At 36.8% G+C, this 23580-nt stretch overlaps 1 protein-coding gene across 7 annotated transcripts in view; it reads left to right on the top strand.

Moving 5' to 3' along the window:
• Positions 1–23580, top strand: part of LOC107095792 (unconventional myosin-XVIIIa-like) — a 108697-nt gene that overhangs the window by 55151 nt on the left and 29966 nt on the right. For all 7 annotated transcript variants that reach the window (XM_015392095.1, XM_015392090.1, XM_015392089.1 and 4 more), the window contains 14 exons: positions 8698–8841; positions 9022–9111; positions 9287–9406; positions 9509–9620; positions 10740–10867; positions 12834–12988; positions 13766–13889; positions 13982–14182; positions 14337–14447; positions 16971–17075; positions 17244–17390; positions 17605–17718; positions 18563–18679; positions 21264–21347. In XM_015392095.1, the coding sequence (XP_015247581.1) occupies positions 8698–8841; positions 9022–9111; positions 9287–9406; positions 9509–9620; positions 10740–10867; positions 12834–12988; positions 13766–13889; positions 13982–14182; positions 14337–14447; positions 16971–17075; positions 17244–17390; positions 17605–17718; positions 18563–18679; positions 21264–21347 (1752 nt within the window). The remainder of the gene's footprint in view (positions 1–8697; positions 8842–9021; positions 9112–9286; positions 9407–9508; positions 9621–10739; positions 10868–12833; positions 12989–13765; positions 13890–13981; positions 14183–14336; positions 14448–16970; positions 17076–17243; positions 17391–17604; positions 17719–18562; positions 18680–21263; positions 21348–23580) is intronic.

Below are 23580 nucleotides of genomic sequence, written 5' to 3'. Positions count from 1 at the left end.
TGCATTTAAAAGCAAAAACATTATCAGATTGTACAAATCGCTCTTTTTATCATCTTGACTTTGATTAGTTGGACACTAGGCTGTAAATATAGCGCTAATTACCAGCCAAAAAAATCAATCTATAATATGTAGCTAAGGGCATGCACTAGGTCACCGTGCACCTACGCTGCAGAGCAGTACCTTTTCTAGGAAAACCCTCATATTGCAACAGAGAAAAAGTGTTTACATATCTATTTGCAGGATTTAACCAATTTATGGCTCTTATTGCTTGTTAGATTATAATTTTTTGATAGCTATGGATAAACACTTTTTTTATTCTGTTACATAAATATGTTTTTATATTCACAGACATATTTGAGCTTTTGTGTTTTTGCTTTGTGTTGTTTTGCTGAATGTTTATTTTAACAGTGTTGTTCATTTACCTGCACCCCTTTCATTTTAATTAAAAAATATTATTATGTTTAGAATAGTTTGCAATATAAAGGCATCTTTCAATAACACATCCAATCTGAGGCATTCAGCTTCTAATTTATACTAAATTCAACATGGGCATAGTGTAGAATAGTAATTAGATATTATTATGAGCCAATTTATCATTTGTGGAATCGTGTGCAGGTTTGTATTGTTTAACCTTTTATATGTTGTTGTGAGTATCCTGTTGGTGTTTTCTTTGAAAGTTTACTTAAAATCACCGCTTCCTTCAGGTCCATTATGGTCATCTTTATGATAAGACAAATTTACTTTACATACATATATATATATATGATCTTCATAATTACCCTGAATGCTTTTAAAAATAACCAGACTTTAACATTTTCTTTGTGTGTGAAACGAATGAATCGATTCACGTTTTGAGTCTGCCTATCAATTTTTCTGCTTGGACTTGGCACTGGAGAGAAAGACAAACTGTTACCACTATCAAAGCTGTATTACATTAAGGAGTCAATAAATCATTAGCTCTTAATACTATATCTATGGAGCAAAAAATAAAGTACAATTTTATATGGCCCTGATGATTAACAGCTCAGTGAGCTGTGGTTAATCGGAAAGACATAGAATAATTACACACAAAATCGCTGTGCATGCACCCAAGATCTGTAAAGAAAAATGGATCATCAGAATATGAAGGGTAATGCTTATTAACATTTGCAGTAAACTGAGTCGAATACAAAGTTGCATTCATTTATTCAGACCTGCTGTTTAAGATTAACAGAGTTTTCCTGCCAGTTCCAGACTAAGTATTGGATCGTAAATCATCCTCTTTTCTGATTCAGCACATACTATAGATTAAGTCTTAACTGTTTGACAGTTTGTTATACTTTTCAGAAAATGTTCATGTCTACAGCCAAGCTGGGAGCATTACATATACAACATCTGAACTACTCCTAAGATTAAAAGGTCTTAACAAACACGATGGAGCTGAGGGCTCAGTCTAAGAGTAGTTGGAGAGTAAATTTGAAAAGAACTGTAAAACTCCGACCATCCATGTGACAGCTTACCTGTCAAAGCTGTCGAAAACTACAGCCTGGGATTTACTGCTGGGTTCAGACTGATTATGCTGCTTTGGCCAGAATGATCAATATGTATTAACAGAGGTGCTGAGGCTGGATTTGTCAGGGATGCTTTGGAGGAACAAAAAAACAAAAAACAAAAAAAAAAAACAACGGAAATCAAATGCTTCTCTTATTAGGAGGGTGGATATGAGGTGAAAAAAATCTTAATTAATTGGCAGATCCAGTGTCTGTATTCCCTGAGGGGATTTTAACATGTATCTTGTTTCCTGAGTTAACAACAATGTTTCTAGACATGTTTAAAACCTTAAAAAGTTAAAGGTAAAATATGGAAAATGTTATTGATAAGAGGTGGAATTTCTTGGCTGCTATTCAGCATCTCAAGAGATTAAGGCAAAAATCTGTAGAATACTCAGGGGGTTATTTTATATTTTACAGTTCCTCTGATCCTAGAACATTAATAAATTCATAAAGAGGGTGTGATGAGTTTTATGAAAATATTCAAAGCCCTGTCCCTGCAACAGCTCCCAAGCCGGTCCTGGGCAGAGAGGTTCAGGTTGATGGCTTTCTTAGCCCCCCTCACTGTCCTTTGCAGGTCCTTAATTTCTTTCCATGCAGTCACTGTTAAATATATCCTGCAAAAACACTTGTTGGTTACCTTAGATTTCTTCTTAAGGATTAAACCGTTTTTAAAAGTTGTTTAAAGCGTTAAATGGGAGTTGTATTAGTGTTTAAAGTTCCTGTTTACACCAAAATAGTTAACTGTTGATGATTTTATGTACAGATATTGCTTTGCTTCTCTGAATATTTCCCAGAAGTTTAATCATGAGGCTTGAAAGAGTTGTCCACCATAATGTTTTTTTTGGTTGAAAGTCATTTTAGGTGTCAGAGCGATTCAGTCACCCCTTTTACAAGTGCTGCTCCCCTTTACTAGTTAGCTTGCTGAAAGAAAGCCACTAATATTCCCTCACTTATAAAACAGGCTTATTTTATGCTTCATGTTGTGAAAACTCTTCATTATGAAACTAATAATACAGATGACTTCCTTGTAAATGTATAGTGCTATTTAAGTAGCATTTAGATCTATTTTTTTCTTTTTCTTTGCGTGACTTCAACAATGCCATTAAGTTGTGTTTTTTTATGAAGGTACTTTATTCTAACATATACATAAATATATACTGTAATGGAGTGTAGCCAGTTGTCTGTATTGTGTGTTCATGAAGTTTAGTTTGCAGTAAAATGAGAACTGAAGCTGATTTTCTTTCCACCTTTTTGTTATGCATTGCTCAAGCTGCTGCCGCATACAAAATGTATTCATATTCATCTGATGCTTATATGTGAGATACAGTCTCTCCTTGCAATAATATTATGAAGGGCATTTTTTTGTATTGATTTCCATCCTGTTTATATTATACTTGATTCAATTAGTCATCACCACCGTAAAGGAGCAGATAAACAGCCTTGGTGGCTTATTGGACTGATTTCCATCTCCCCTCCTATGCACTGTGAATATTTATAGAGCATCCTGCTGTTGAATGTTTGAATAATTATTGCATAATAATATCCCTTTGCACCCTTGCCTTTTACCTTGATATCACTTGGGGAAAAAGTGATGGTGCTTCATAGCCTCTTGTGCAGTTTGAAGAGTCCAATCTTAGGAGCTAGATTAGATGGCAATTTGCCTCCGGAACAGTTGCTGGTGAGCGGCGGTGAAGCCATTCAGACACTTTTTGCTTGATGTACACAGATGTGACAGGAAGCCCCAATTTTCGTTGATTTATATTTCCTGGCATGTTAACCTTGTGAAGCCGTGCCAAGCCCATGTGACAAAAATGACAAAACCACATTTTTTCTTGTTTCTTTTTTTTCCTCTTCTTTTTTCTACTTATTCAGCTGTCTCCTCAAGGGGACATCCTGACATTTTTAAAAATCTGTCTTTTTGCCTCAGCAAGCACTTACTGTATTGGGATTTTTGTCCTTCAGGGACTCCATAAATCCCCTTTTCCACCATCAAATAAGCACAACATGCTTGTGTTAGCTTGTAAATAAAATCATGTTTATGGCAGTTAAACATTTGGCAATTGCTTTTATCAAATGCAACTTACAAATTACATTACAACAATGTAGTAAATATTGGAAGCTAATAATAAAGTACTTGGAGGGATAACAGTCATGTTCTGTCAAAGGTGATGGAGTAAAAGTGTAGAACAGGAGTGCAGGCATGCAGGAAAGGGTGCAGTAGAGGGGTAGAAATGTACAGTATTTCTGTTATAAGCCTCAGGGAAGGTATTTCACCTCCATTTATTTATTTACTCTTCTTACCACGCTCCTGTTGAGTTTAGTCTTTGCAATGAACAATTAAAACATATTTAGCTTATATAGTGATCCATCGAGGAATTACCTGAATTAAATCTTTGGTTTCATATAAGTTTGCATTACCTTTTAAATACATATTATTATGGATGGTTTGGATTTAGGTGAGCAGAAATGTTTGTATTTTGGGTTTTTGTTTAATTCAAATATTCTTCCATCTCTATTAGTTTACAACAGCTGAATGAAAAAAAAAAAAAAAAATTGGGCCTGAAGGAGGACTAAGTGTAAATAATTGTCCTTACAGGTATATATGGAAAACTGTCAATACTCTTTGGGCTTTATTGGCTATAAATGATCAGTGTGTATGAAAAGGTGCACAACTGAGATACAGGCAACAAAAACAGCTTATCTACAAAAATAGAAATAGATTATGACTCTTCCAACAAACTTGTCAGACCGTGAAGCAGTTCTGTTTTGTCTGTCTAATCAGTAGACTTGTCAGTTCTGTAAATATTGAAAATAATTAAAATCTTAAGTAAACTGAGATTTTTTTTTATTCTTTTGAATCTGCTCTTTTGAAAAGCAGCTTTGCAGATTTACAAGCTAATAAACCTGACTGCAAAATAATAAACAATAAAAACTAAATGTAATATTGCGGTTTCATCTCAATTTACCAATTTACAGTCACATTTTGTTGCCACACGACATAATTCTTTTTATTTAGTGCATACACAAGCAGATGAAATTTACCTGTATTGGGTAACTCAAGCATCCCCAATGCCTGGGGATGTAGCTCTTTGGCTAAAAAATATAAATCCAAACAGATTTAATTCACTAAAGAATATGTGCAGATTGAATGGCAACTCAGTGGGAGAAGAAAGCATAAAGGATATAAACATGTTGTACCTCAACAATACCAATCACTGAGTAGCTAAATTAAAAATAAAAACAGAGAAAATGTGGAATTGTGCAATAAAAACGCAAATTAGTGAGCACTTTTACGCACAGGGCAAAAAGTGCTCAGAGGACGTTGCTTATTCTATTTTAGTCTTAACAGAGAAGTGGCAGACAAGAACAGGATTTTGATGCATGTGGAGCAATCATTTTCAACCCTGGTCATCAAGGCAAACTACTCACTACATGTTTTTAGATGTTTCTTTGCTTCAACACAACTGATTCAGATGATTGCAGTTCAGCAAAGCCTATTCATCCGTTATTAATTGATATAACTTGTGTAAAAGCAGGGAAACATCTAATCTAGTGTGCCTAAATGACCAGGGTTAAAAACGGAAAAACAAAAACGAGGAGGATTTACTTGGCAATCATAATTTGGAAACGCCAACATATATATTTATAATCAATTCTGCCGAACCCATTTTATTGGTTCTGGCAAATGTATGGATATAATTATCATTCATTTTGTAGATCATTGTATTTTAGTCACTTTCATAAACTCTTATTTTGAAACTTTAATGCATTTTTGTAGATATGGTGTGGATTCTGTTCTTTGGTTCATTAGATATTTTGGACTGCAGCTACATGTTCTCAAAATGATTATTCGGTTATCGAGTTTCTTGCAAATAAATGTCTTATTTTTAAAACTTGTATATTGTTTTATTCTCAGAGTAAGCTTTAAGAATTTATTTATTTTTTTTGACATCTGAAATATTATCTGTGGTCTTTCTTTTATTGTGATTCAAGTCAGTTCAAATAAAGCTCATATCTCCTAAAACATATTAAATTCATTTTGAACTTGTCAGTTTCAAGGTAACCTCTAACAAAGAGGTATAGGGATTTGGCCAAAGTAACTTTATTTTCCTTGTGGTATTCCCAGAATTTTACAGACAAAGACCAACCCTCTTATGTAATGCAATCTGATTTCATTATATTTTATTAATACTTTACTTCAAGCTATTTGCAAATATTGCAGTTCTACTCCTTTTTTAAATCAGTTTATTCCTATGGATGAAGAAAGACCATAAACTGGGAATAAACTAAATTAATTCTAGACGGCCTTCTGCTGTGGAACATATGTATATATATATTTGTTTTTTATTAACAGGAGTCACATAATCAATCTTAATAACCTTCTGTCCTTAAATAGAGATAATAAGTTAATAGAAATAATATAAAATTTTCAGTTTTCAGTTTACCCAATATTTGCAGGAAACCTGCAAATTGTGGGTAAACCTGCAATATTTGCAGGAAACCTGCAAATTGTGGGTAAACCTGTTATATATATTTAATGAATATATGGTTTTGTTGCAAATGTCTCCATCAGAAACTTAACAATTTAGAAATAGTAAAAGTGTGCGCTTTACCCGGCAACCAGATACGTTTGTTTTTCTTTCTTTCTTTTTTTTTTTTTTTACAAACTGTGAGGAGTAGTGGCCCCCTGCTGGCCTCAGAATGGGGTTTTACTCGCTTTATACCTTTGACCAGCTCTCACTGATAGCCCTTATGATTTTTTTAAGCTATTGATGATAAAATGTATCACAGCTTTCAGGCATATCTGCTATAAAGGACTTCAGCTGTTCTTTTGTTAAGTTATCTTTTAATGGAATTATATCATGTAAGTAACGCCATGCTTGTACTAAATGCCCTATACATATATTTTCACAGGGCTGCATTCACATGCTCAATACTAACAGAGAGAATGACGTGTTTTGTTTCTTAATCTACATCCCCAACTGCAGCTCTCTTCACACAGTCATACAGTTGTCACACCGTCTTTATTTGATTCGAGAACCAGAATGATTATCCATGGTGCTCATGGAGCCTAATCTTTTGTTTGTTTCCTATTCTTTTTAGACTAAATATGACAAGTGAAACCCACTTAAATCTTCTGCCAGAGAATTGCTGCATTTTGTTGCACGTTAAAGCTTTCACTGTGTGACAAATCCTAATTGGTTATAGAGAGTACCTTCAGGGCAAAACGTACCTGATGCTGCGAATTGTGTTGCTCTAATTGGGTTTGCCCATAATCTGCCACTGCTAGAGAGCCTCATGCATAAGCAGCATGGAAATCGTGTAATACTTGGAATGAGCTGCCGACATGTTTGATTTAATTAATCAAAAATTAGCTCCCAGCCTTGGAATGCACTCTGCAGAAGCTCTCCAGAGGAGGCAGGCAAGTCCTGGGATAACTGCTTGGCTATAAACTGGCAATCAGACACATTAGAGATGTGGTGTTTTTTGAGTTTGGTTCAACAGTATTGAGGATGAAAGATTACCGGTAGAGTTTTATAGTATGCCTGCCCCACCATTCGTGATTATTTAACTATTACATTCTTATTTATAACATCAATTTGCTGAGATGTTGAGTAAAAATTTATTGATTCCTCTTAACATTCTTTAGCACTGTGTTATTAAGTTTTTCTGTGACAGAGTAACACAAAATAGTGGAAATGTATGGTTTTTTTTTATTTATCTATCTGTTTTTGTAATATCTTAAATATTTAAATCCAGCCCAATCAGTTTACTTTATAAGTCACAGAAGCAGTTAATGGAGATGTATCTGTTGGGAGTATTAAAAACAAAACAACAAAAACAGCTGTTGAGTGAGAAGCTCACCAAAAAAACTGGATCATAAAGGTGGAGGAACAAACCAGACAGGTCAAAGATAAAGTTGTGGTGAAGTTTAAAGCAGAACTAGATTATGAAACAATCATGTTCTTGCAGAGTAGTTTTATCCATAGGCCCTGATCTACAGAGATTCCAAATAAGAGGCGCTGAGTTGCACATGCAGTCGTGGGCATTCCAGGTGATCGAAGGAATTGTTATACAGGCAGTTTGAAAGCAGTTAACAAAAGATGACGGTCAAGGCCATAGCGATAATACTGATGGTTATTAAAATATAATAATGACAATAATGACAAAATAAAACATAACCATGTGTCATGCATGGTTGTGTTTTATGCAATTGAAGGACAAAGGCCCTGTTGATATTTTCTTTTTTTATAGGTCTCATTTTATAATAATTATAAATACAAGTTGAATTCAATACATTTTTTTTTTTGGCAATTTCTGTGAAATTTCTTAAAGATGGTCTTAAACTGACTCAGGCATGAGAAGAAGCCCAAAAGGTCCATTGTCATTTTGGAGAAGCTTAAGAGGTGACACAGTTTAACTTTAAGTGAACATGCAAAAAGTTCAGTGCGTGGCAGAAAAACTCTGTGCATCACATAGAACAAACCATTTCCATGGTGATAAGATGCCAGCATCATCTTCTGTGTATATTCCTTATAGCAGGTTAATATAATCAAATCAGAGTTTTATAGGAAATCCTAAAAGTATAATCTGTTTCAGCAGAGAAATATGTAAAATGGGTTGGATGAAAATGTATGGCAAAGTCCTAGTAAAAGTCCAGACCTCATTCCTTTAAAAAAAAAATCCCTGTTAGCTGTAGTTCTCTATTTAATGCTTGAGGAACTTTCTGCAAGGAACTTTTGCTAAATCATAAAGTTTAAAGCTTGTAGGGAAGTTCGCCCAGAAGAAAAGAACCTGAAATAGTATTGACAAATAGGGAGATATGTACAAATTCACCACACGTTTTACATATTTCTATTTAGAAATAGGTTTTTACAACCTTCCTCCTTAATTATGATTTACTTAGAGAGGGTCCGTCACACAGTTTAATAAAATGCATTGAAGTTTGTGGTTGAAGCCTAATAAAATTAGTTGAATGAAAGTAATGTGTTGAATATAAAGACCGTAGTTGTATTAGAATATATTTGCATAGTGAGTTCCAAGTAATAGGGTTATCATACTGATACCAGTGTCCCAGTCTAGTCAGTTCTATTTAGATCTCATGTGACAAATGCTGAATGGTAAGTTACCTGTCACTGAAAACTTTCTCTCCGTATGTGCTCAGATTCAGGACCTTGCAATCAGGTGCATTCAGAAAAACATAAAGAAGAACCGTGGTGTGAAGGGCTGGCCGTGGTGGAAACTCTTCACTACAGTTCAGCCGCTTATTAAAGTCCAACTCACCGAGGAGCAGATGAAAAGCAAAGACGTGAGCAGACATTTCTATCACTTCTCATACCTCACACCTTATAGATTTTGCTCAATTACACAATCTTATTTTACTTTTTCAACTGCATCACCTGGCATGGCTTCACACTTCCTAGGTCATAATTCACAATTCCCTTGTTTCATAACATGTATAAATCTACTGCTGTAATCTGTGCTCCAGGAGGAGATACAGCAGCACAAACTGAAGCTGGAGAGGGTGGAGAAAGAGCGAAATGAATTGAGACTGAACACAGATCGATTGGAGAGCAGGGTGGGTCTCTTTGTCTTTGTCACAGCTTTCTGGGAGGATGGTGTTTGAGATTGGTGGTGGAGTCTTGCCGCCTTTTCATTCTGGTTAAAAAATTGATCTGCAACTTGCATACAAGTCTTCCTGAGTCTGTTGCAGTACCCTCACTGTGTGTACGTGACTTCTCGTGTGCAAACAGATTGCAGAGTTGTTGGCTGAGCTCGCTGACGAGAGGAGCACCAGTGAATCAGCTTCCCAGTTGCTGGAAACTGAGACTTCAGAGAGACTCCGCCTGGAGAGGGATATGAAGGACTTACAGGCAGATTCTCACAAAAACATGAAATTACTCCAACTGTTGAAAAACAAGTTTTTCTATTCTTGCTAAGTTAATACTGTTTAATTTCAACTTGCTGCATTTCAGGTTAAGTTTGATGCCATGAAAAAACAAATGGAGTCCCAGGAAATGGAGCTTATGGAAGCACGTCTTACAAAAGCATCAGAGCTCAATGGGGAGGTGGATGACGATGATTCTGGTTAGTTGAGCTTCAAACTGGCTTCGAATGTGAGGATTTCGGATGCAGTCAGAATCATTTTTGCTAACATGCACAGTGCTTTTAAACATTTATTTCAAATATCCTAATTAATTGTACTTTTTGACACTCAGCGTGGCCTGACTAAGCCTCCCTAATGGGCATGTCAGCTCAGGTCAGCAGCATAAATACTAAATCGCAGTTTAAAAATTTGGCTTACACTAATTGTAGCTGCAGGAATGTGTCGACTATTGCAGCAGGAAACGTGGCAGTAAGACATTTTTGCACAGTACTGGTAAGATTATTTTCCCAGTTTTGGATTTCAGGCTTGTAGATTAAGATGTTCACTCCCGGGCATAAAACTAATGGCCACTGATTGTTGCCCCCCTCCTTTTTTCCTGCAAGAAAATGGAGCGCCTGCTGGGAGCTTATTGTCTGTGGGGCTTTATTCCCTCCCTGCAATACCGCCCCTTCAACCCACCTCAGCAGACAAGCCATTACAGAGCATATCAGAATTCTTAGATGAATGAGAAAGTAATCGTTGGGATCAGAGCTGGTGGCCCTGCAAGTTGTCATTATGCTATATATATGCTAATGAGCAGCACTGATGGAGGAGCTGGTGTTGGTATGTGAAGGAGAAATGGACAGCCTCAGAAATGATAAGGCTTGGAAATGAACCCAAACCTGAACGCCCGCCTGGCCGCTGTTTTAGTTCTGATAGCCTGTGACAGCTCCAGAATTAAGGTCGGCAAAGAAGTGCGGAAAGTGCCACTTAGACGTGTCCTTCTCTTTCAGCCATTGTTGTGAGCTCAGAATTCTTACCTGTGGTTTATTCAAGATTAGGCCTGAAACCCCAAAGCTGCTTTGTAAGTTTCCTGTGGAATTTCCTGACCTTGTAAGGTCATGTTTTGATGAAAGAAGCTTTATTTCCTGAAAAATTATATTTTGTCAGTCATTGAATGCGAGAACCGTCTAAGCCAGTACAGTGCCCTCGATAATCCACCATATCCATCAAATCTTAGTTTTTGAGCTGCTTTTTGCTGTGTACCCCCACTAGGTTCACATTACAGTCCGGAGACACCCAAATTGTCACAAAGACATTTTCTGTGCCTTTTTCTCTAGGAGGCGAGTGGCGGATAAAATACAATCGAGCCATTCGGGAAATGGACTTCACCAAAAAGAAACTCCAGCAGGAGTTTGATGACAAGCTGGAGACAGAACAGCAGGGCAAGCGACAAGTTGAGAGAAAGGCAAGAAAGAAAAATGGCATTACCTGAAATTACTTTGTCTATTAGTATAAAGGAGACTGATCCTAATTTTTATTTTTTTACATTAGGAGATACAACTTATAAAATCTAAAGATCAGGAACTGGCCAAAAAAAACTAATAAGACTTTGACCTGCTGGTTCTAATTTTAGCAGATTCTGAATCTTCATTAAGGATTTTCATATAAAAATATTAAAAAAAGAAAAACTTCATGGCCTATTCTGTCCTCAGTGTTAGTTAATTATTTAAGGTCATAGCAGAGGTGGGGTCAGGTATTGTATGTGAGAGTAGTCACAGTTAATTATATTTTACTGAAACGTTATGAACCCTCTTTAATTAACTCTTAGTTGAATTTGTGCACCAGTCACAGCTAGCAATACAAAACAGTGGTCTTCACTTACTTAGATCTGGAATTATTTATATAAGTACAGATTTAGATCTATATGGATCATTTAGTTTTGCCATCATGTCTCTTCTGGATTGAAGTAATGCTGAGGTTTTGGACTCAGACTTGGGCTATGTTCGCACGGCAGCTTGAAGTGACTGAAATCCAAGTTTTTTGTTGTTTTTTTTTTGCCCCTATGCGAACTACATCTGATCTTTTCATGGCAGTCTGAAAAATACGGATCCGATTTTTTTCTAATGCAAACCAGGCCACTTGGCTATGTGGTCCTGATTCCGATACGAATCTGATCTTTTCAAATGCGACCTGTGTGTGAGTGGCCAGGTCGCATTCATCCAAGCTGAGCGTCATTAATACCCTACAAAGGTCACTATTCTGAATCTTGCTACGCAGAAGCGGAAAGAAAAACATCAACCATTGTGGTTGATAATGCGGAAAGCAGTCCTTTTTTTCCCCCCATCTTTAAAGATCGAGGTTTAAGGTTAAGAAAGATCACTAGGTGCGCTCAAGGACTACCATTCATGCTTTCTTCTATAATAACCGAGCATGCTTGCTTGTGGCGTCATTGCGTCCATACAACTTGCGTTGTATGAATGCAGTTCACAGAAGAGATCACATACAAGTCGCATATATTTGGAAACGTGAACGGCAACGCAAAAAAAATTGGATTTCAACACACTAGATTATGACTGAAATTTGCAGTGAACTATTTTGAAATTGTAAATTTGGATCAAAGACATTATAACTTTCTAGGATTAAACCCAGATTCGTAACAAGCTATTATTTGACTTTGTAAAGTTAGAAATTTCAGGAAAAAAATCTTTTAAATTTAGCAGAAAATACTCTGACTTTACAAAGTCAGAAAAAAAATGTCACGTGGTAAATTTAAGAAATGCTCATATAAATATTTTACAGTATGTAGAAGATCTGAGCTCTTCCTATGTCAGAGCAAGATCTCCCACATCTTTAACTTGCACTTCTATCTACTAAATTTTACGCATCACTATTAGAGGGCTTGAAGAATTTTTCATCTCGTTTCGTTTCTCTACATTATCTCTGAAAACCAATATTTATAATTTATAACTATGAATATCACAGCTTTACAGATCAGATATATAATTTTTTTCAACATTGGAGGGTAAATAAAATATATATAAAATATATATAATGTATAATTTCTACAGTGGCCTTACTACTTACTCAGTCTATGTGAATTCTTTTTACTTCTTATATTGGATCAGCTCCCTGCATCATATATTTCTGGGTTCTTCACAACATAAACAAAAACAAGACAAATAATAAAGCTGAAATAAACCAGCTACAAATAAAAACAGAATAAAGGTTATTAAAGAACATAAATATACTTAAACATATTCACTCAATACATATAATGCACCAAAAGTTTCATATACAGAACATTCGATCAATATAGGGCTTAGAACATGAAGATACAGTTCTTTCAAAAGAGAATAATAGAGACATGTTTGCTCATGTGTGTGTGTGTGTGTGTGTGTGTGTGTGTGTGTGTGTGTGTGTATGTGATGCAGCTGGCTGATTTGCAGACAGATAATGAGGATCTGCAGCGCTCTTTGCAGCAGCTGAAGAAGAAGTGCCAAAAGCTGACTGCCGAGCTGCAGGACACCAAGCTTCATCTGGAGGGCCTGCAGAGCCGTAACCACGATTTGGAGAAAAAACAGAGGAAGTCAGTTTCAAACGTGCTTCTCCTCTTCCGTCTTTTTAATTACAAACTCACATCACAGAGAATTTCAAGTCCTGTTTTCTCCATGGCCAACGCACAGGCCCGCTCACATAATGCTCAAGTTTTCTGTAATTCAAACAGTGGCCGGGATGGTCTGTAATCTGCAGAATTGCATTAGTGGAGAAAATGACTTAGACTTTAAGCACTTAAGAAGCTATCGCTGTGGCATAATGTGATCTCTCCCCTGTGGCTAATTGAAGATGCTCTGCGGGTGAAATTATTTTCAGCTGCACTTCAGAGGGAAATACAGGGAATTACGACAAGCTGTCAGCAGGATACACTTAGCTGTTAAGTTCACTAACAATAAGTGTTTCTGCCTGAGATAGTTGAAGAAAAACATTTCGTAGACTACTAAAAGCCAGGGCATTTTTTGTAGCCGATAAAAATGAATAAAAGAGAAGTGTTAGAGAGAGATAAAGCTAAATGCACATTTGTGAATGTCGATATCATTTGTAGACATAAGCAGATGTTATAAAGAGCTGGCTCTCTGGGTACTTTTTCACCAAGTTATACATCTAATTTAAATTGATTAAGAGCTAATTTTTTTGACTAATATTAAAAACAAATTAGAAAAAAAATTAGCTAACTCAAACCAATTTATTCTTCACGTGATTTTATCTTTTGTGCCTGTGGATTGTATCTAATAGTTTGCATATTTTTTTGGTGTTCTGATCCAAAGCTTAGATTTTCACTTAGTATTTGCATCCGGATTTGCCCTAGATTTGACCTGGAGCAGAGCCAGGCTCAGGATGAGGTACAAAGAGAAAAGAGCCAGCGGGAGAAACTGGCTCGAGAGAAAGACCTCATGACCGGTGAGATATTTAACCTTCGCCAGCAGCTGCAGGTAAGCCTCCTCTTTCTCCTGCTCTCTGAGTGATCTACTGCTGCCTGCCTTGTCCTGATGTCAAACTTTCACCGTGTGCCTCCCACCCGCAGGACAAGGACACAGAACTGTGCACCGCCAATGTGAAAGTTCAGCAACTGGAGGCAGAACTACAGGATTTGTCCTCCCAGGAGTCCAAGGACGGGGCCTCGCTGGCCAAGTTAAAGAAGCAGCTTCATGACCTCGAGGCGAAGGTGAAAGATCAGGAAGAGGAGTTGGATGAGCAGGCTGGAACGATCCAAATGCTGGAACAGGTACCTGTTGTGGCTTCTATAGTTCTGAGCTGTTTTACTTTAAATGTTCTCTTTTCCAAACAATAACATTTCTCTGAAATTATTGATTTGTTCTAATATTGCCTCTGTATATCTATGTCACAAGCTGCATTGCATGTCCTTATCTTGCACTCAGGCTAAGCTGAGACTTGAGATGGAGATGGAGAGGCAGCGGCAGACCCACTCCAAAGAGATTGAGAGCAAGGATGAAGAGGTGGAGGAAATCAGGCGGTCGTGCAGTAAGAAGGTGGGCGTTGCTCATTTTCACTCTTTGTGCATTCATATTTCTTATTCATATCCTCTCTTCTCTAAGCTATCAATTAGCCAGGCCCATTCAAAGCATCACAGAAGAACATACACTGATGTTCTCAGTATATATAAACCAGCATGTTTAAAAAAAAAAATGTGTTCTTCCAAAGAATATGTCTGACAGAAAAACTAAAATAATTTGTACTTCTTTGTTATGCATGAAGGTACAGTACAGGTATACAGTTCCTTGGAAAAATGTCCAAATCCAATGATTTTGGTCATATTTTGCATTTAATACCCTCATTGTATTTTGTTGTGACTGTAAGAAACAGATCAACATAATTTCGGAATGATCGAAAACTGAAGCATTGTTTGCAAGGAACCTTGCACTGTTTTTGCAGCATAAAGTCTTTTTGGATAAGACGGTAGCATTTCTTTGATTATCTTTGCAGATAAGCTGAAGTTCTGTCAGATTTGATGGAAATCATCAGTGGAAAATATTTTTTTCAGTTTTAGGCTATAGCTTGGACCTCCTTGGCTGTTATATTATATTGATATGCTTCCCGCTGAACTATTTCATCATAGCTCTGGTTATTTGTTTATGATAACCATACCACTGGAAGCTAAAGCACCATCCCAGATCTATGAGTTCTGCAGACTTTAACAGTCTTTTACTTTGATTTTCCCCGAATTTTCATTTCATGAAATCTGCTCAGCTCCCCTGCCTCTGCTCAAGAAAAGCATGGTCACAGTATAAAGATCTGAACCTACCACAGACATATTATAGAACCCAATCTGATAGAAGATCAGATCATGGCACTAACATCTCATTGAAAATGCATAGGGCCAGTTAGATTGCACACCATTCTCTTCAGCTCTGCTTGCGAAGCTCTGACCCACATAGACCTCTGGTCTATTTTGGTCAGACCACCAGCATTTTGGTAGAAATATCATCAGTCAGACAGGAGGGGGTTGCAGTGGTAAAGTAAAAAACATACACTTTGGAGAAAAAAGAAGTCAAACCTCACAAGCTAAACAAGCCAGCTTTGCCCCTTTTGGAAACAAACATGGCAAATATAGCAAGTGGGACAGACTGAGACATAGAAAACAATAAAACATCCCAATAAACAGAACATTTCCCCCATGGTAGGACCTCAGGAGTAAAGACAACCAGTTAAGTGGAATGGCGATCAAATGAGCTAAAAAAAACAAATCATGGGTTAGGTTGGAAAAATGTATTTGGAAAAGTTTGTCTATATTCAGATTTTAAATAAGCTTTTATCCTTAAATCATATTTTTACTATCCAAACTTTTCTCAGTTGTTGAGTGCGGTAGCTTTTTTTACCAAATGCTTTTTTACTCTTATGCAATTTCCTGAGTGACTGCTTTTTAATTGAATAGATAAAATGTTGAACTAGTTCTATTAATTACCTCAGAAATAAAGTTTTGGCACTCTACCCACCACTGTGTTTAACTTAGTTCTAATCATGTACAGAGCTTTGAATGAGGCCAGAGGTTTTTATTGTCCACAATGTGTTTTTCTGTGTATTTGCTGGGGTTTTTTGTATTGCTATATTGCTTTCAGCTATGAATTTTGTGTTTGTTACTTTTAAATAAATGCCAAAAAGAGTGTCTCAGGTGACTTTTAAAGTGAGTGGCCTACAGTCAATTTTAATCGGTGATAATGAAGTGAAATGAAATGGGTAAAAATGCTTGCATTATTTTTTTTGTTTATTTTTTATTTCATTACATAAGGTTTAAATATCATAAATCTTATTTTTTCACTTAATGGTTTTGTGTTTTATGTTCATCTATCACAGATAATCTTAGTAAAATTTGACATTTTTTCCGCAACAAAATCATATTTGAAAAATATTGTTTTTCCTTTTTTTTGGAAGGCCCCATAAATCTACATTCACCGGCTACTTTATTAGGTACACCTGTCCAACTGTACAATCACATGGCAGCAAATCTGTGCAAGTAGGCATGTAGACATGGTCTAGTAGTATAATAGTGTGAGAGGTTATTTGGCACATATTGGGCCCCTTAGTACCTATTGAGCATCCTGTCAATGCCACAGCCTACCTGAATATTGTTGCTGACCACGTCCATCTCTTTATGACCACAGTGTACCTATCTTCTGATTGCTACTTCCAGCAGGATATCACAACATGCCATAAAGCGGGAATAATCTCAGAATAGTATCTTGAACATTACATCTGTGTGATGTTAAGTCAATATGGACCAAACTCTCTGAGGAATTATTCCATTAACTTGTTGGATCTATGCCATGAAGGATTAAGGCACTTACAAAAGAAAAAGGGGTCCAACCCTGTGTACCCTGTGCAAGGGGTACCTAATAAAGAGGCCAGTGAGTGAATAACAAAACTAAATTACGAATAGCAGAAACATATTATTGGATGACAATAGGTGCAAGAGGCTTAAAACAGTGGTGTTTTAGAAAATAGCTATGATAATTGATATTCCTTTCCTGTGCTTTTGACATGTCCATGTCCTGCAGCTCAAACAGATGGAGGTACAGCTGGAGGAAGAGTACGACGACAAACAGAAAGTCTTGCGTGAAAAACGGGAGCTGGAGTCCAAGCTTCTGATTGCCAAGGACCAGGTACTGCATTCACCTTTCTGTGCGGTAGAGTGTGTGATTTCAACTTGGGCCACTTCTCTTGATTGGAAATAAAATGCTTTTAAGTCCTGAGAGGTGCTCTGAGTTTAGATAGAGGGCAGATGGTCATGTGTAACAGTAATAACTACAGAAGGGTAATTCGTTATTCAGGTTAGCCAAAGGGATGTGGAGACGGAGAAGAGGCTAAAGAAAGACTTGAAGAGAACAAAAGTCCTTCTGGCTGACGCACAGATTATGCTGGACCACCTGAAGAGCAACGCCCCCAGCAGAAGGGAGATTACCCAGCTCAAAAATCAAGTATGTCCTCCTGAGAGGTTATTTTCTCTAACTCAACAGATGACATTACAGCAGCCTCTAATAAGGGATACAAATATACTGGATATAGAGGGTTTAGTCTAGAAACTGCAACAGTGAAGAAATCTTTCATCATATCCAGCAGGGATTCTTGATCTTGGCCCACTAACGTTTGTCCTTCGCTTCTTTCTTGCACGTTTCCCCCTGTGCCTCACAGCTGGAGGAGTCAGAGTTTACTTGTGCGGCAGCAGTGAAAGCTCGAAAGGGCATGGAGATTGAAATTGAGGATTTGCATATTCAAATGGAAGATGTGGTAAAAACCAAGATGGCGGTAAGTTTTCACATCTGTCTCTATTCTGTCTTTTCAGTTTACTTGTCCAAGGCAAGATGCTTTTCTGATTAGATGTTAACACCAAGGTGTACATTATAACACATTAGTATCTACACTTTTCTCATTTCACATTGTTGAGACTTTTGTTTTTCCTGTATTTGTTTTTCAATATTCACATTTCTTATGTGGAAGTCACCCCCCAGAAACAACAGTGTGTAATTACTTAAGGGCCTGTGCATATCAAATTGCAGTATGGTTCTCATTTATATGCATACAAGAGGCCATGCTGGGATATTAAAATAATAAACGCCCTTTGGCATATGTCTGATTTCAACATTTTGCTCTAAAGTTTAAATGAGCTAGGCTGAATATATTTTTTTCTTTCTCAGTCTGCTCATTAATAGCTGTCTCACGAGACTTCTTCCCACATTTCCGACTCATAGACGGAGGATATTTGCGTCTCTTGGGATGACACACAGTGTGCCGTGTGTCTGTTTTGGTTTTTAATTGCTGCATTTATGGTGAGGGAGATCTTGCAAATATCTTCCTAGATTAGAGAATTCACACTGAGAACTGGTGTTACCAGCTGAAACTCAAAATAGGATATCACCAGTACAGTGCACACAGTGCACTTTGCCTGGGTTAAATGAGCCAATTGATTAGCTCCAATTGGTGTCATCCTCCAGCCAGAAATAGATTATATTTCAATGCTGCAAAATGAAACTCCAGGACTACCCTAGCATGGCCAGCTAATCGTCATTTATCATTTTTGATAGATCATGAATAAATCCTGACATTCTGTACCAATTTGTCTCTTTTTTTTCCCTTTCTGTTTGTCACTTAGCTGGAGGAGCAGCTCAGCCGTCTGCAGAGGGAGAAGAATGACCTACAGTCCCGCATGGAGGAGGATCAGGAAGACATGAATGAACTGATGAAGAAACACAAAGCAGCAGTTGCACAGGTGGGTTAAACCTTTGAGGAATTTCAATCATCTGTTTGAAAGCCTTTCAAATGTCAGAGCAAGGACCAATAGTATTTCTAATGAATAGAATAAAGACCAGTCTATAATTTAGAAAATCCTTGGGACTCAGAAAACAAACATTGTGACACATTTGACCAAATAAATTGAGACAAAATGCAATAGAGCCAAACTGCCTCAGACCAAAGTCGGACAAAACCCCCCATCAAAACAAGGACAAAAAAAATTCCCAATACATCAGAACAAAGATACATTTGATCTGATGGTGCTTTCTTTTCCATTTGGCCTGTTTGGTTTGAGGGCATTTGTTTAGAATCCTTTCTAAAGCATTTGCTGAGATGGCGTGTGATATGACAGCATTTTATCTCTTTCCCTTTAGTATTTGTTCTTAGCTTGCCTGGTTGTGCACCATTTGATCTGGTACCATTTGGCCGGTTGCCTTTTGTCCAAATCAGTTCATCTTATGTTGTTTAGTCTGACTCCATAAGTCTGTTGATGTTGGTTATATCTGGTCTGGTTGAGTCACAGTCCAGTATGAGATCATCAGGTTACAAAAATAACACATTATTGCAGTAAGGCAAGGCAAATTTATTTGTATAGCACAATTCAGTACAAAGACAATGCAAAGTTATTTACATGATTAAAATACAGGAAGATAAAACAGAATCAAAGCAAGTAGGAAAAATAATAATAAAAAAAATAAAATAAAATAAAACATGCAGAAACAAAAAAGAATATTAAAACAGTTGGACTAAAGACAATATGTTTTAGTTGAACTGTTTAACTAGAACAGTCGAAGGCAATCCTAAACAAATGTGTTTTTAGTCTTGATTTAAAGGAACTCAGGCTTTCCGCACTTTTACAGTTTTCTGGAAGTTTGTTCCAGATAAGTGGAGCAAAGGAACTAAATGCTGCTTCTCCATGTTTAGTTCTGGTTCTAGGTATGCAGAGCAGGCTGGAGCCAGAAGACCTGAGTGGTCTGGAGGGTTGATACACTGATAGCAAGTCTGTGATGTAGTAGTTGTTTTTACAACATTTGTATTGCCATAAAAAACTGAGTATATTTAACAGCTTTAATATTTTCTATGGCATATTTTATTTTCTGGACAAAACCACTATTAACCATTATTTAACATTTTGTATTAAAAAAGCTTCCTGGATGGGAAGTGAAATGCCTTCAAACTTGGAAACGAAGTCCATTGGTTTGTTAATTTTTTTGAAATTATTTAAGACAAATATGTTTTTTCTTCTAAAGATCTTTAGTTGAATCAAGAATTCAATGTAAGAATTAAAAAATTAAATCCTACTTCAGTCAATATTTGTCAAGTTTAATTAAATTAACTGATAGCTAAAACAGTAAGTTGGTGTAAGGGATTTTCGATAGGATTTAACGGTGGTGGAAGACTTAAGCAAAGTATGACATGATTCCCTGCTGTATTTAGAGGAAGTTTGTGAATAATTAAGTTTATTGGGTTTCTGGTTTTTCAAACACTGAAACTAACATTAGCTGGATGAATATCCACAGTTTGACACTGTAGCTAGTCTGAATTCTGCTTAAAGGAGATGCAGCTCTTTCATTTTTAAAAAGTATTCACTTTTCCTATGATTCACTGATGTAGGGTTGTTTTGGTTTACACATCTTTTGAAGTGGATGGCTGTATTTATGCAAAGAAATGGCAAAGATGACGATGGACTCCAGAACCTTACCTGGAAGTCTTTGAAAAAAACTTTAAACCAGGAGCAGTACTGCAAGACAGAACATTGTATTTACATTCAAACTTTTTCAAATTGTAGTACCATTGAGACCAGTAACTGGCCCCTGAACAGTCTTTTGCTTTTTCCACCGGGCCTTCTGTTACACTCTGTTTAGTCTGATTCTGTTCTTGTTTCATTTAGTTTGATGCGGTTCTGCCTCAGATTGGTTTGTTAGATAGTTTTTGTTCTAAGTGTGTCTCATCTTATGCCATTTTATCCAAATCTGCTTGATTTATTAGATTTGGTCTGTTGGCATTTGGTCCTTTGCCTTCAGTTTGAGTCCATTTTGGTCTGAAAACATTCGTTCTGATACTGTTTTTTCGGATGTCACTTAGTCTGATTTCATTACTGTATGTCTAATTAGTCTGATGTCTAAAGGTTTGTTTGCTCTGATCTAATAGTCTAATTTCAGATTACTTAGGTTATTTTTTATGTCTGATAAAATTTTCTTGAGACCTGAGGAGGCTTTAAACACTGCAATGTGAATCATATTTATATCTGTGGAAACCCCATTGATTTAACATATATTTACAAAAATCATACATTGCATTTCTGAGGCCAATTCTTTTCTGCAGTGCAGGTACTGTGTGTGTATGAGACACAGCATGTGTTTTCAAATCAGAGAGATCTGCTTTACATCAAAACCACATGACAATTGCTCTGTTTGAACCTGCTGTGTTTATGAACCACTCGTATTAAAAGCCATTTTGTTCCAAGATAATTGAAACGTATCCTACACACTCACATCCCATCCTTTGTTGCTTTATCATAACCCAAATGTAATTCTGTTTTTTGTGTATGTGTGATATAGTCAGCAAGGGACTTGAGCCAGATCACTGATCTGCAGGCCCAGCTGGAGGAAGCCACAAAGGAGAAGCAGGAAATCCAAGAAAAGGTAAAGTAAAAAGAAGTAATCGTAAGCACCTCCACAGCAGCCTTTGGGAACCTGCTCACTACCTCAGCACTTCTCTCTGATTATACCTCAGCCTTTCTCAGAGTATCGCTGATTATTATGACCATGAATACTCCGTTTCTATGGTCGTTTTCTCCTGAAAATTGCAAACGCAATCTACATGTAAATGGTACAAATCTGTGGAAATTCACAGCCAAATTGGGAATCGTTCTTTCACCTCATATACAGCGAGGCCACGTGTCAGCAAACCATTACAGTGGAAAAAAACCTAATATTTATCTGCCAACACAACCTCGCCACTTCAGTCTCACAGTTAGCTTGTGTTTTTAGGATAATTTGATTTGAAAACACAAAAACACTGAAGAAAAAGTGGCAATTTGAAACCAATGCAATGAGATGTGTTTCCTTTAGTGAGACTCAGCTATTGAAGAAAAAAAAATGTAATAACAGGACATAACACAAACAAATTTTGGTCCTGTGTGCTATAATTATTTCAGTCAACTAAAAAAAAGTGTTGTTCCTCTCTCACACATATGAAAGCAGCCTTTGCAGCAGTTGGTCACAGTTGAGTCACCTTTTAAATGTCACTGTTACTTTGTAGGAACCAGTTGGCCGTCTAGTCATAATGTTCATACAGGGGCATCTGGTACACTTGATGGAAGTTTATTTGGTTAAAATTAAGTTTTGATATGCAATCTTGAACCTGTAGGTCTGGTAGGATGTTGAGCCTCTTGTGTTCATAGCCCATGGTTAAAATCTTATTTCACTAAGAAAAATAAAGTATTTCTGATTCTGAAAAATTAATAATAGATAGTTAGTTTCACCCGACTGTTGTCTGACTGTTCTAATACCTCATCACATTCACTAAGCCACCTCTCTTTAACATGTCTTCAGTTACAGGACCTTTCGTGGCTCATGATATTGGATACAATTGTTGATTTATTTTCATTGATATTTTTAGAAAATATTAGTGTAATGCTCAATTTGGTCTTTTATATGCAAGAGGTCATATTATATGTTCATGTTTGATGGCATATTTGGAACCCAGGCCCCAGCTTCCAGATGTTGTTCTGGTCGGTTGAATAGACTGATCATATTCCAACTTTAAGCTAGATCAATTCAGAGTCAAGGATTGGACTCAAAGTTTATTAAAACTGCTTTGTGAAATGAACCCCTGAGGCTTGTACCACGAAGCAGGATTACCGGCTCTGCGAGGTAACTTCAGGGTTAACACTGACTTTTTCAGCACAAAAAGTTGGATTAATTCTTAGTGAGGCAAGTTAACATGGTAATTTGCTCTGCGGCAAATCTGCTCCAGGTCAGGCTCGTGTTCAGCATTGATCTGAATCCTATAAAAGGCTCCACCCACCAACCAATCAGCTGCTTGGGAAACAATAATGTGCCTTTTAATTGAAGACCAGATTAAATCCAAGGTGCAACCTGTGAGAAAAGTGTTTAGATGGGAACGTGTCTTCCACAAACAATCATGATGACGATTACTTTTATACGGGATACAGTTTTTCCACAGGCTGACTGGCATATATATGCCAGATCCTGGAACGTGTATCACAAATGTGTATCACAGATTTATGTGTGGCAGCTTCTTGTGCACTGCCAGGTAAATAAAAAAAATAAATAAACATGTGTAAGAAGGCTCAAATGTTGCTGGGAAATTGAACATTTATCATGTACATCCCTTTCTGCCTGGAAGAGAGTATGTATGAGACCTAAACAAGAATGCTAATCATTGCAGGAAGTTTAATTTAAGTAGGAAAGACATTGAGGTATTTCAGTACATTTAGAGCTACATGGTAATTGAGGACTTTCACCCTTTAAAATCAGAGTAGATTTTACAATCTGTCCCCTCTGAGTTCTGACACGGCTCAAAAATCAGGACGATTTCTCTTACACTAACCCCTTCTTGTATTAATATGATGCAATTGTGGCATCAGCTTCCAGCTGTAGTGTTGCCTATACATAATTGATTTAAAAAGTCCAACTAACCACAGGTTTTTTTGTTTGATTATGATCTGCTGCCAAGTCCTCCCCACTCTTGAGGGGTTACATACATGCTTTGTTAAATAACTTTAAATAATTTCTGGTATCTCTGATGCCACCATGTTTGTCTTTTCATTAAGACATGTTCCTCTTTGTATTTCTGTAAGATTAGTTTTTGTTCCTCACAGGAGATATAGCACTCTCTCCCTTTTCTGCT

Source organism: Cyprinodon variegatus, unplaced genomic scaffold, assembly GCF_000732505.1.
Source record: "Cyprinodon variegatus isolate N-32 unplaced genomic scaffold, C_variegatus-1.0 Scaffold573, whole genome shotgun sequence".
Lineage (NCBI taxonomy): Eukaryota > Metazoa > Chordata > Actinopteri > Cyprinodontiformes > Cyprinodontidae > Cyprinodon > Cyprinodon variegatus.
Note: the sequence above shows the minus strand (reverse complement) of the source record. Positions and strands in the feature narration are given on the sequence as shown.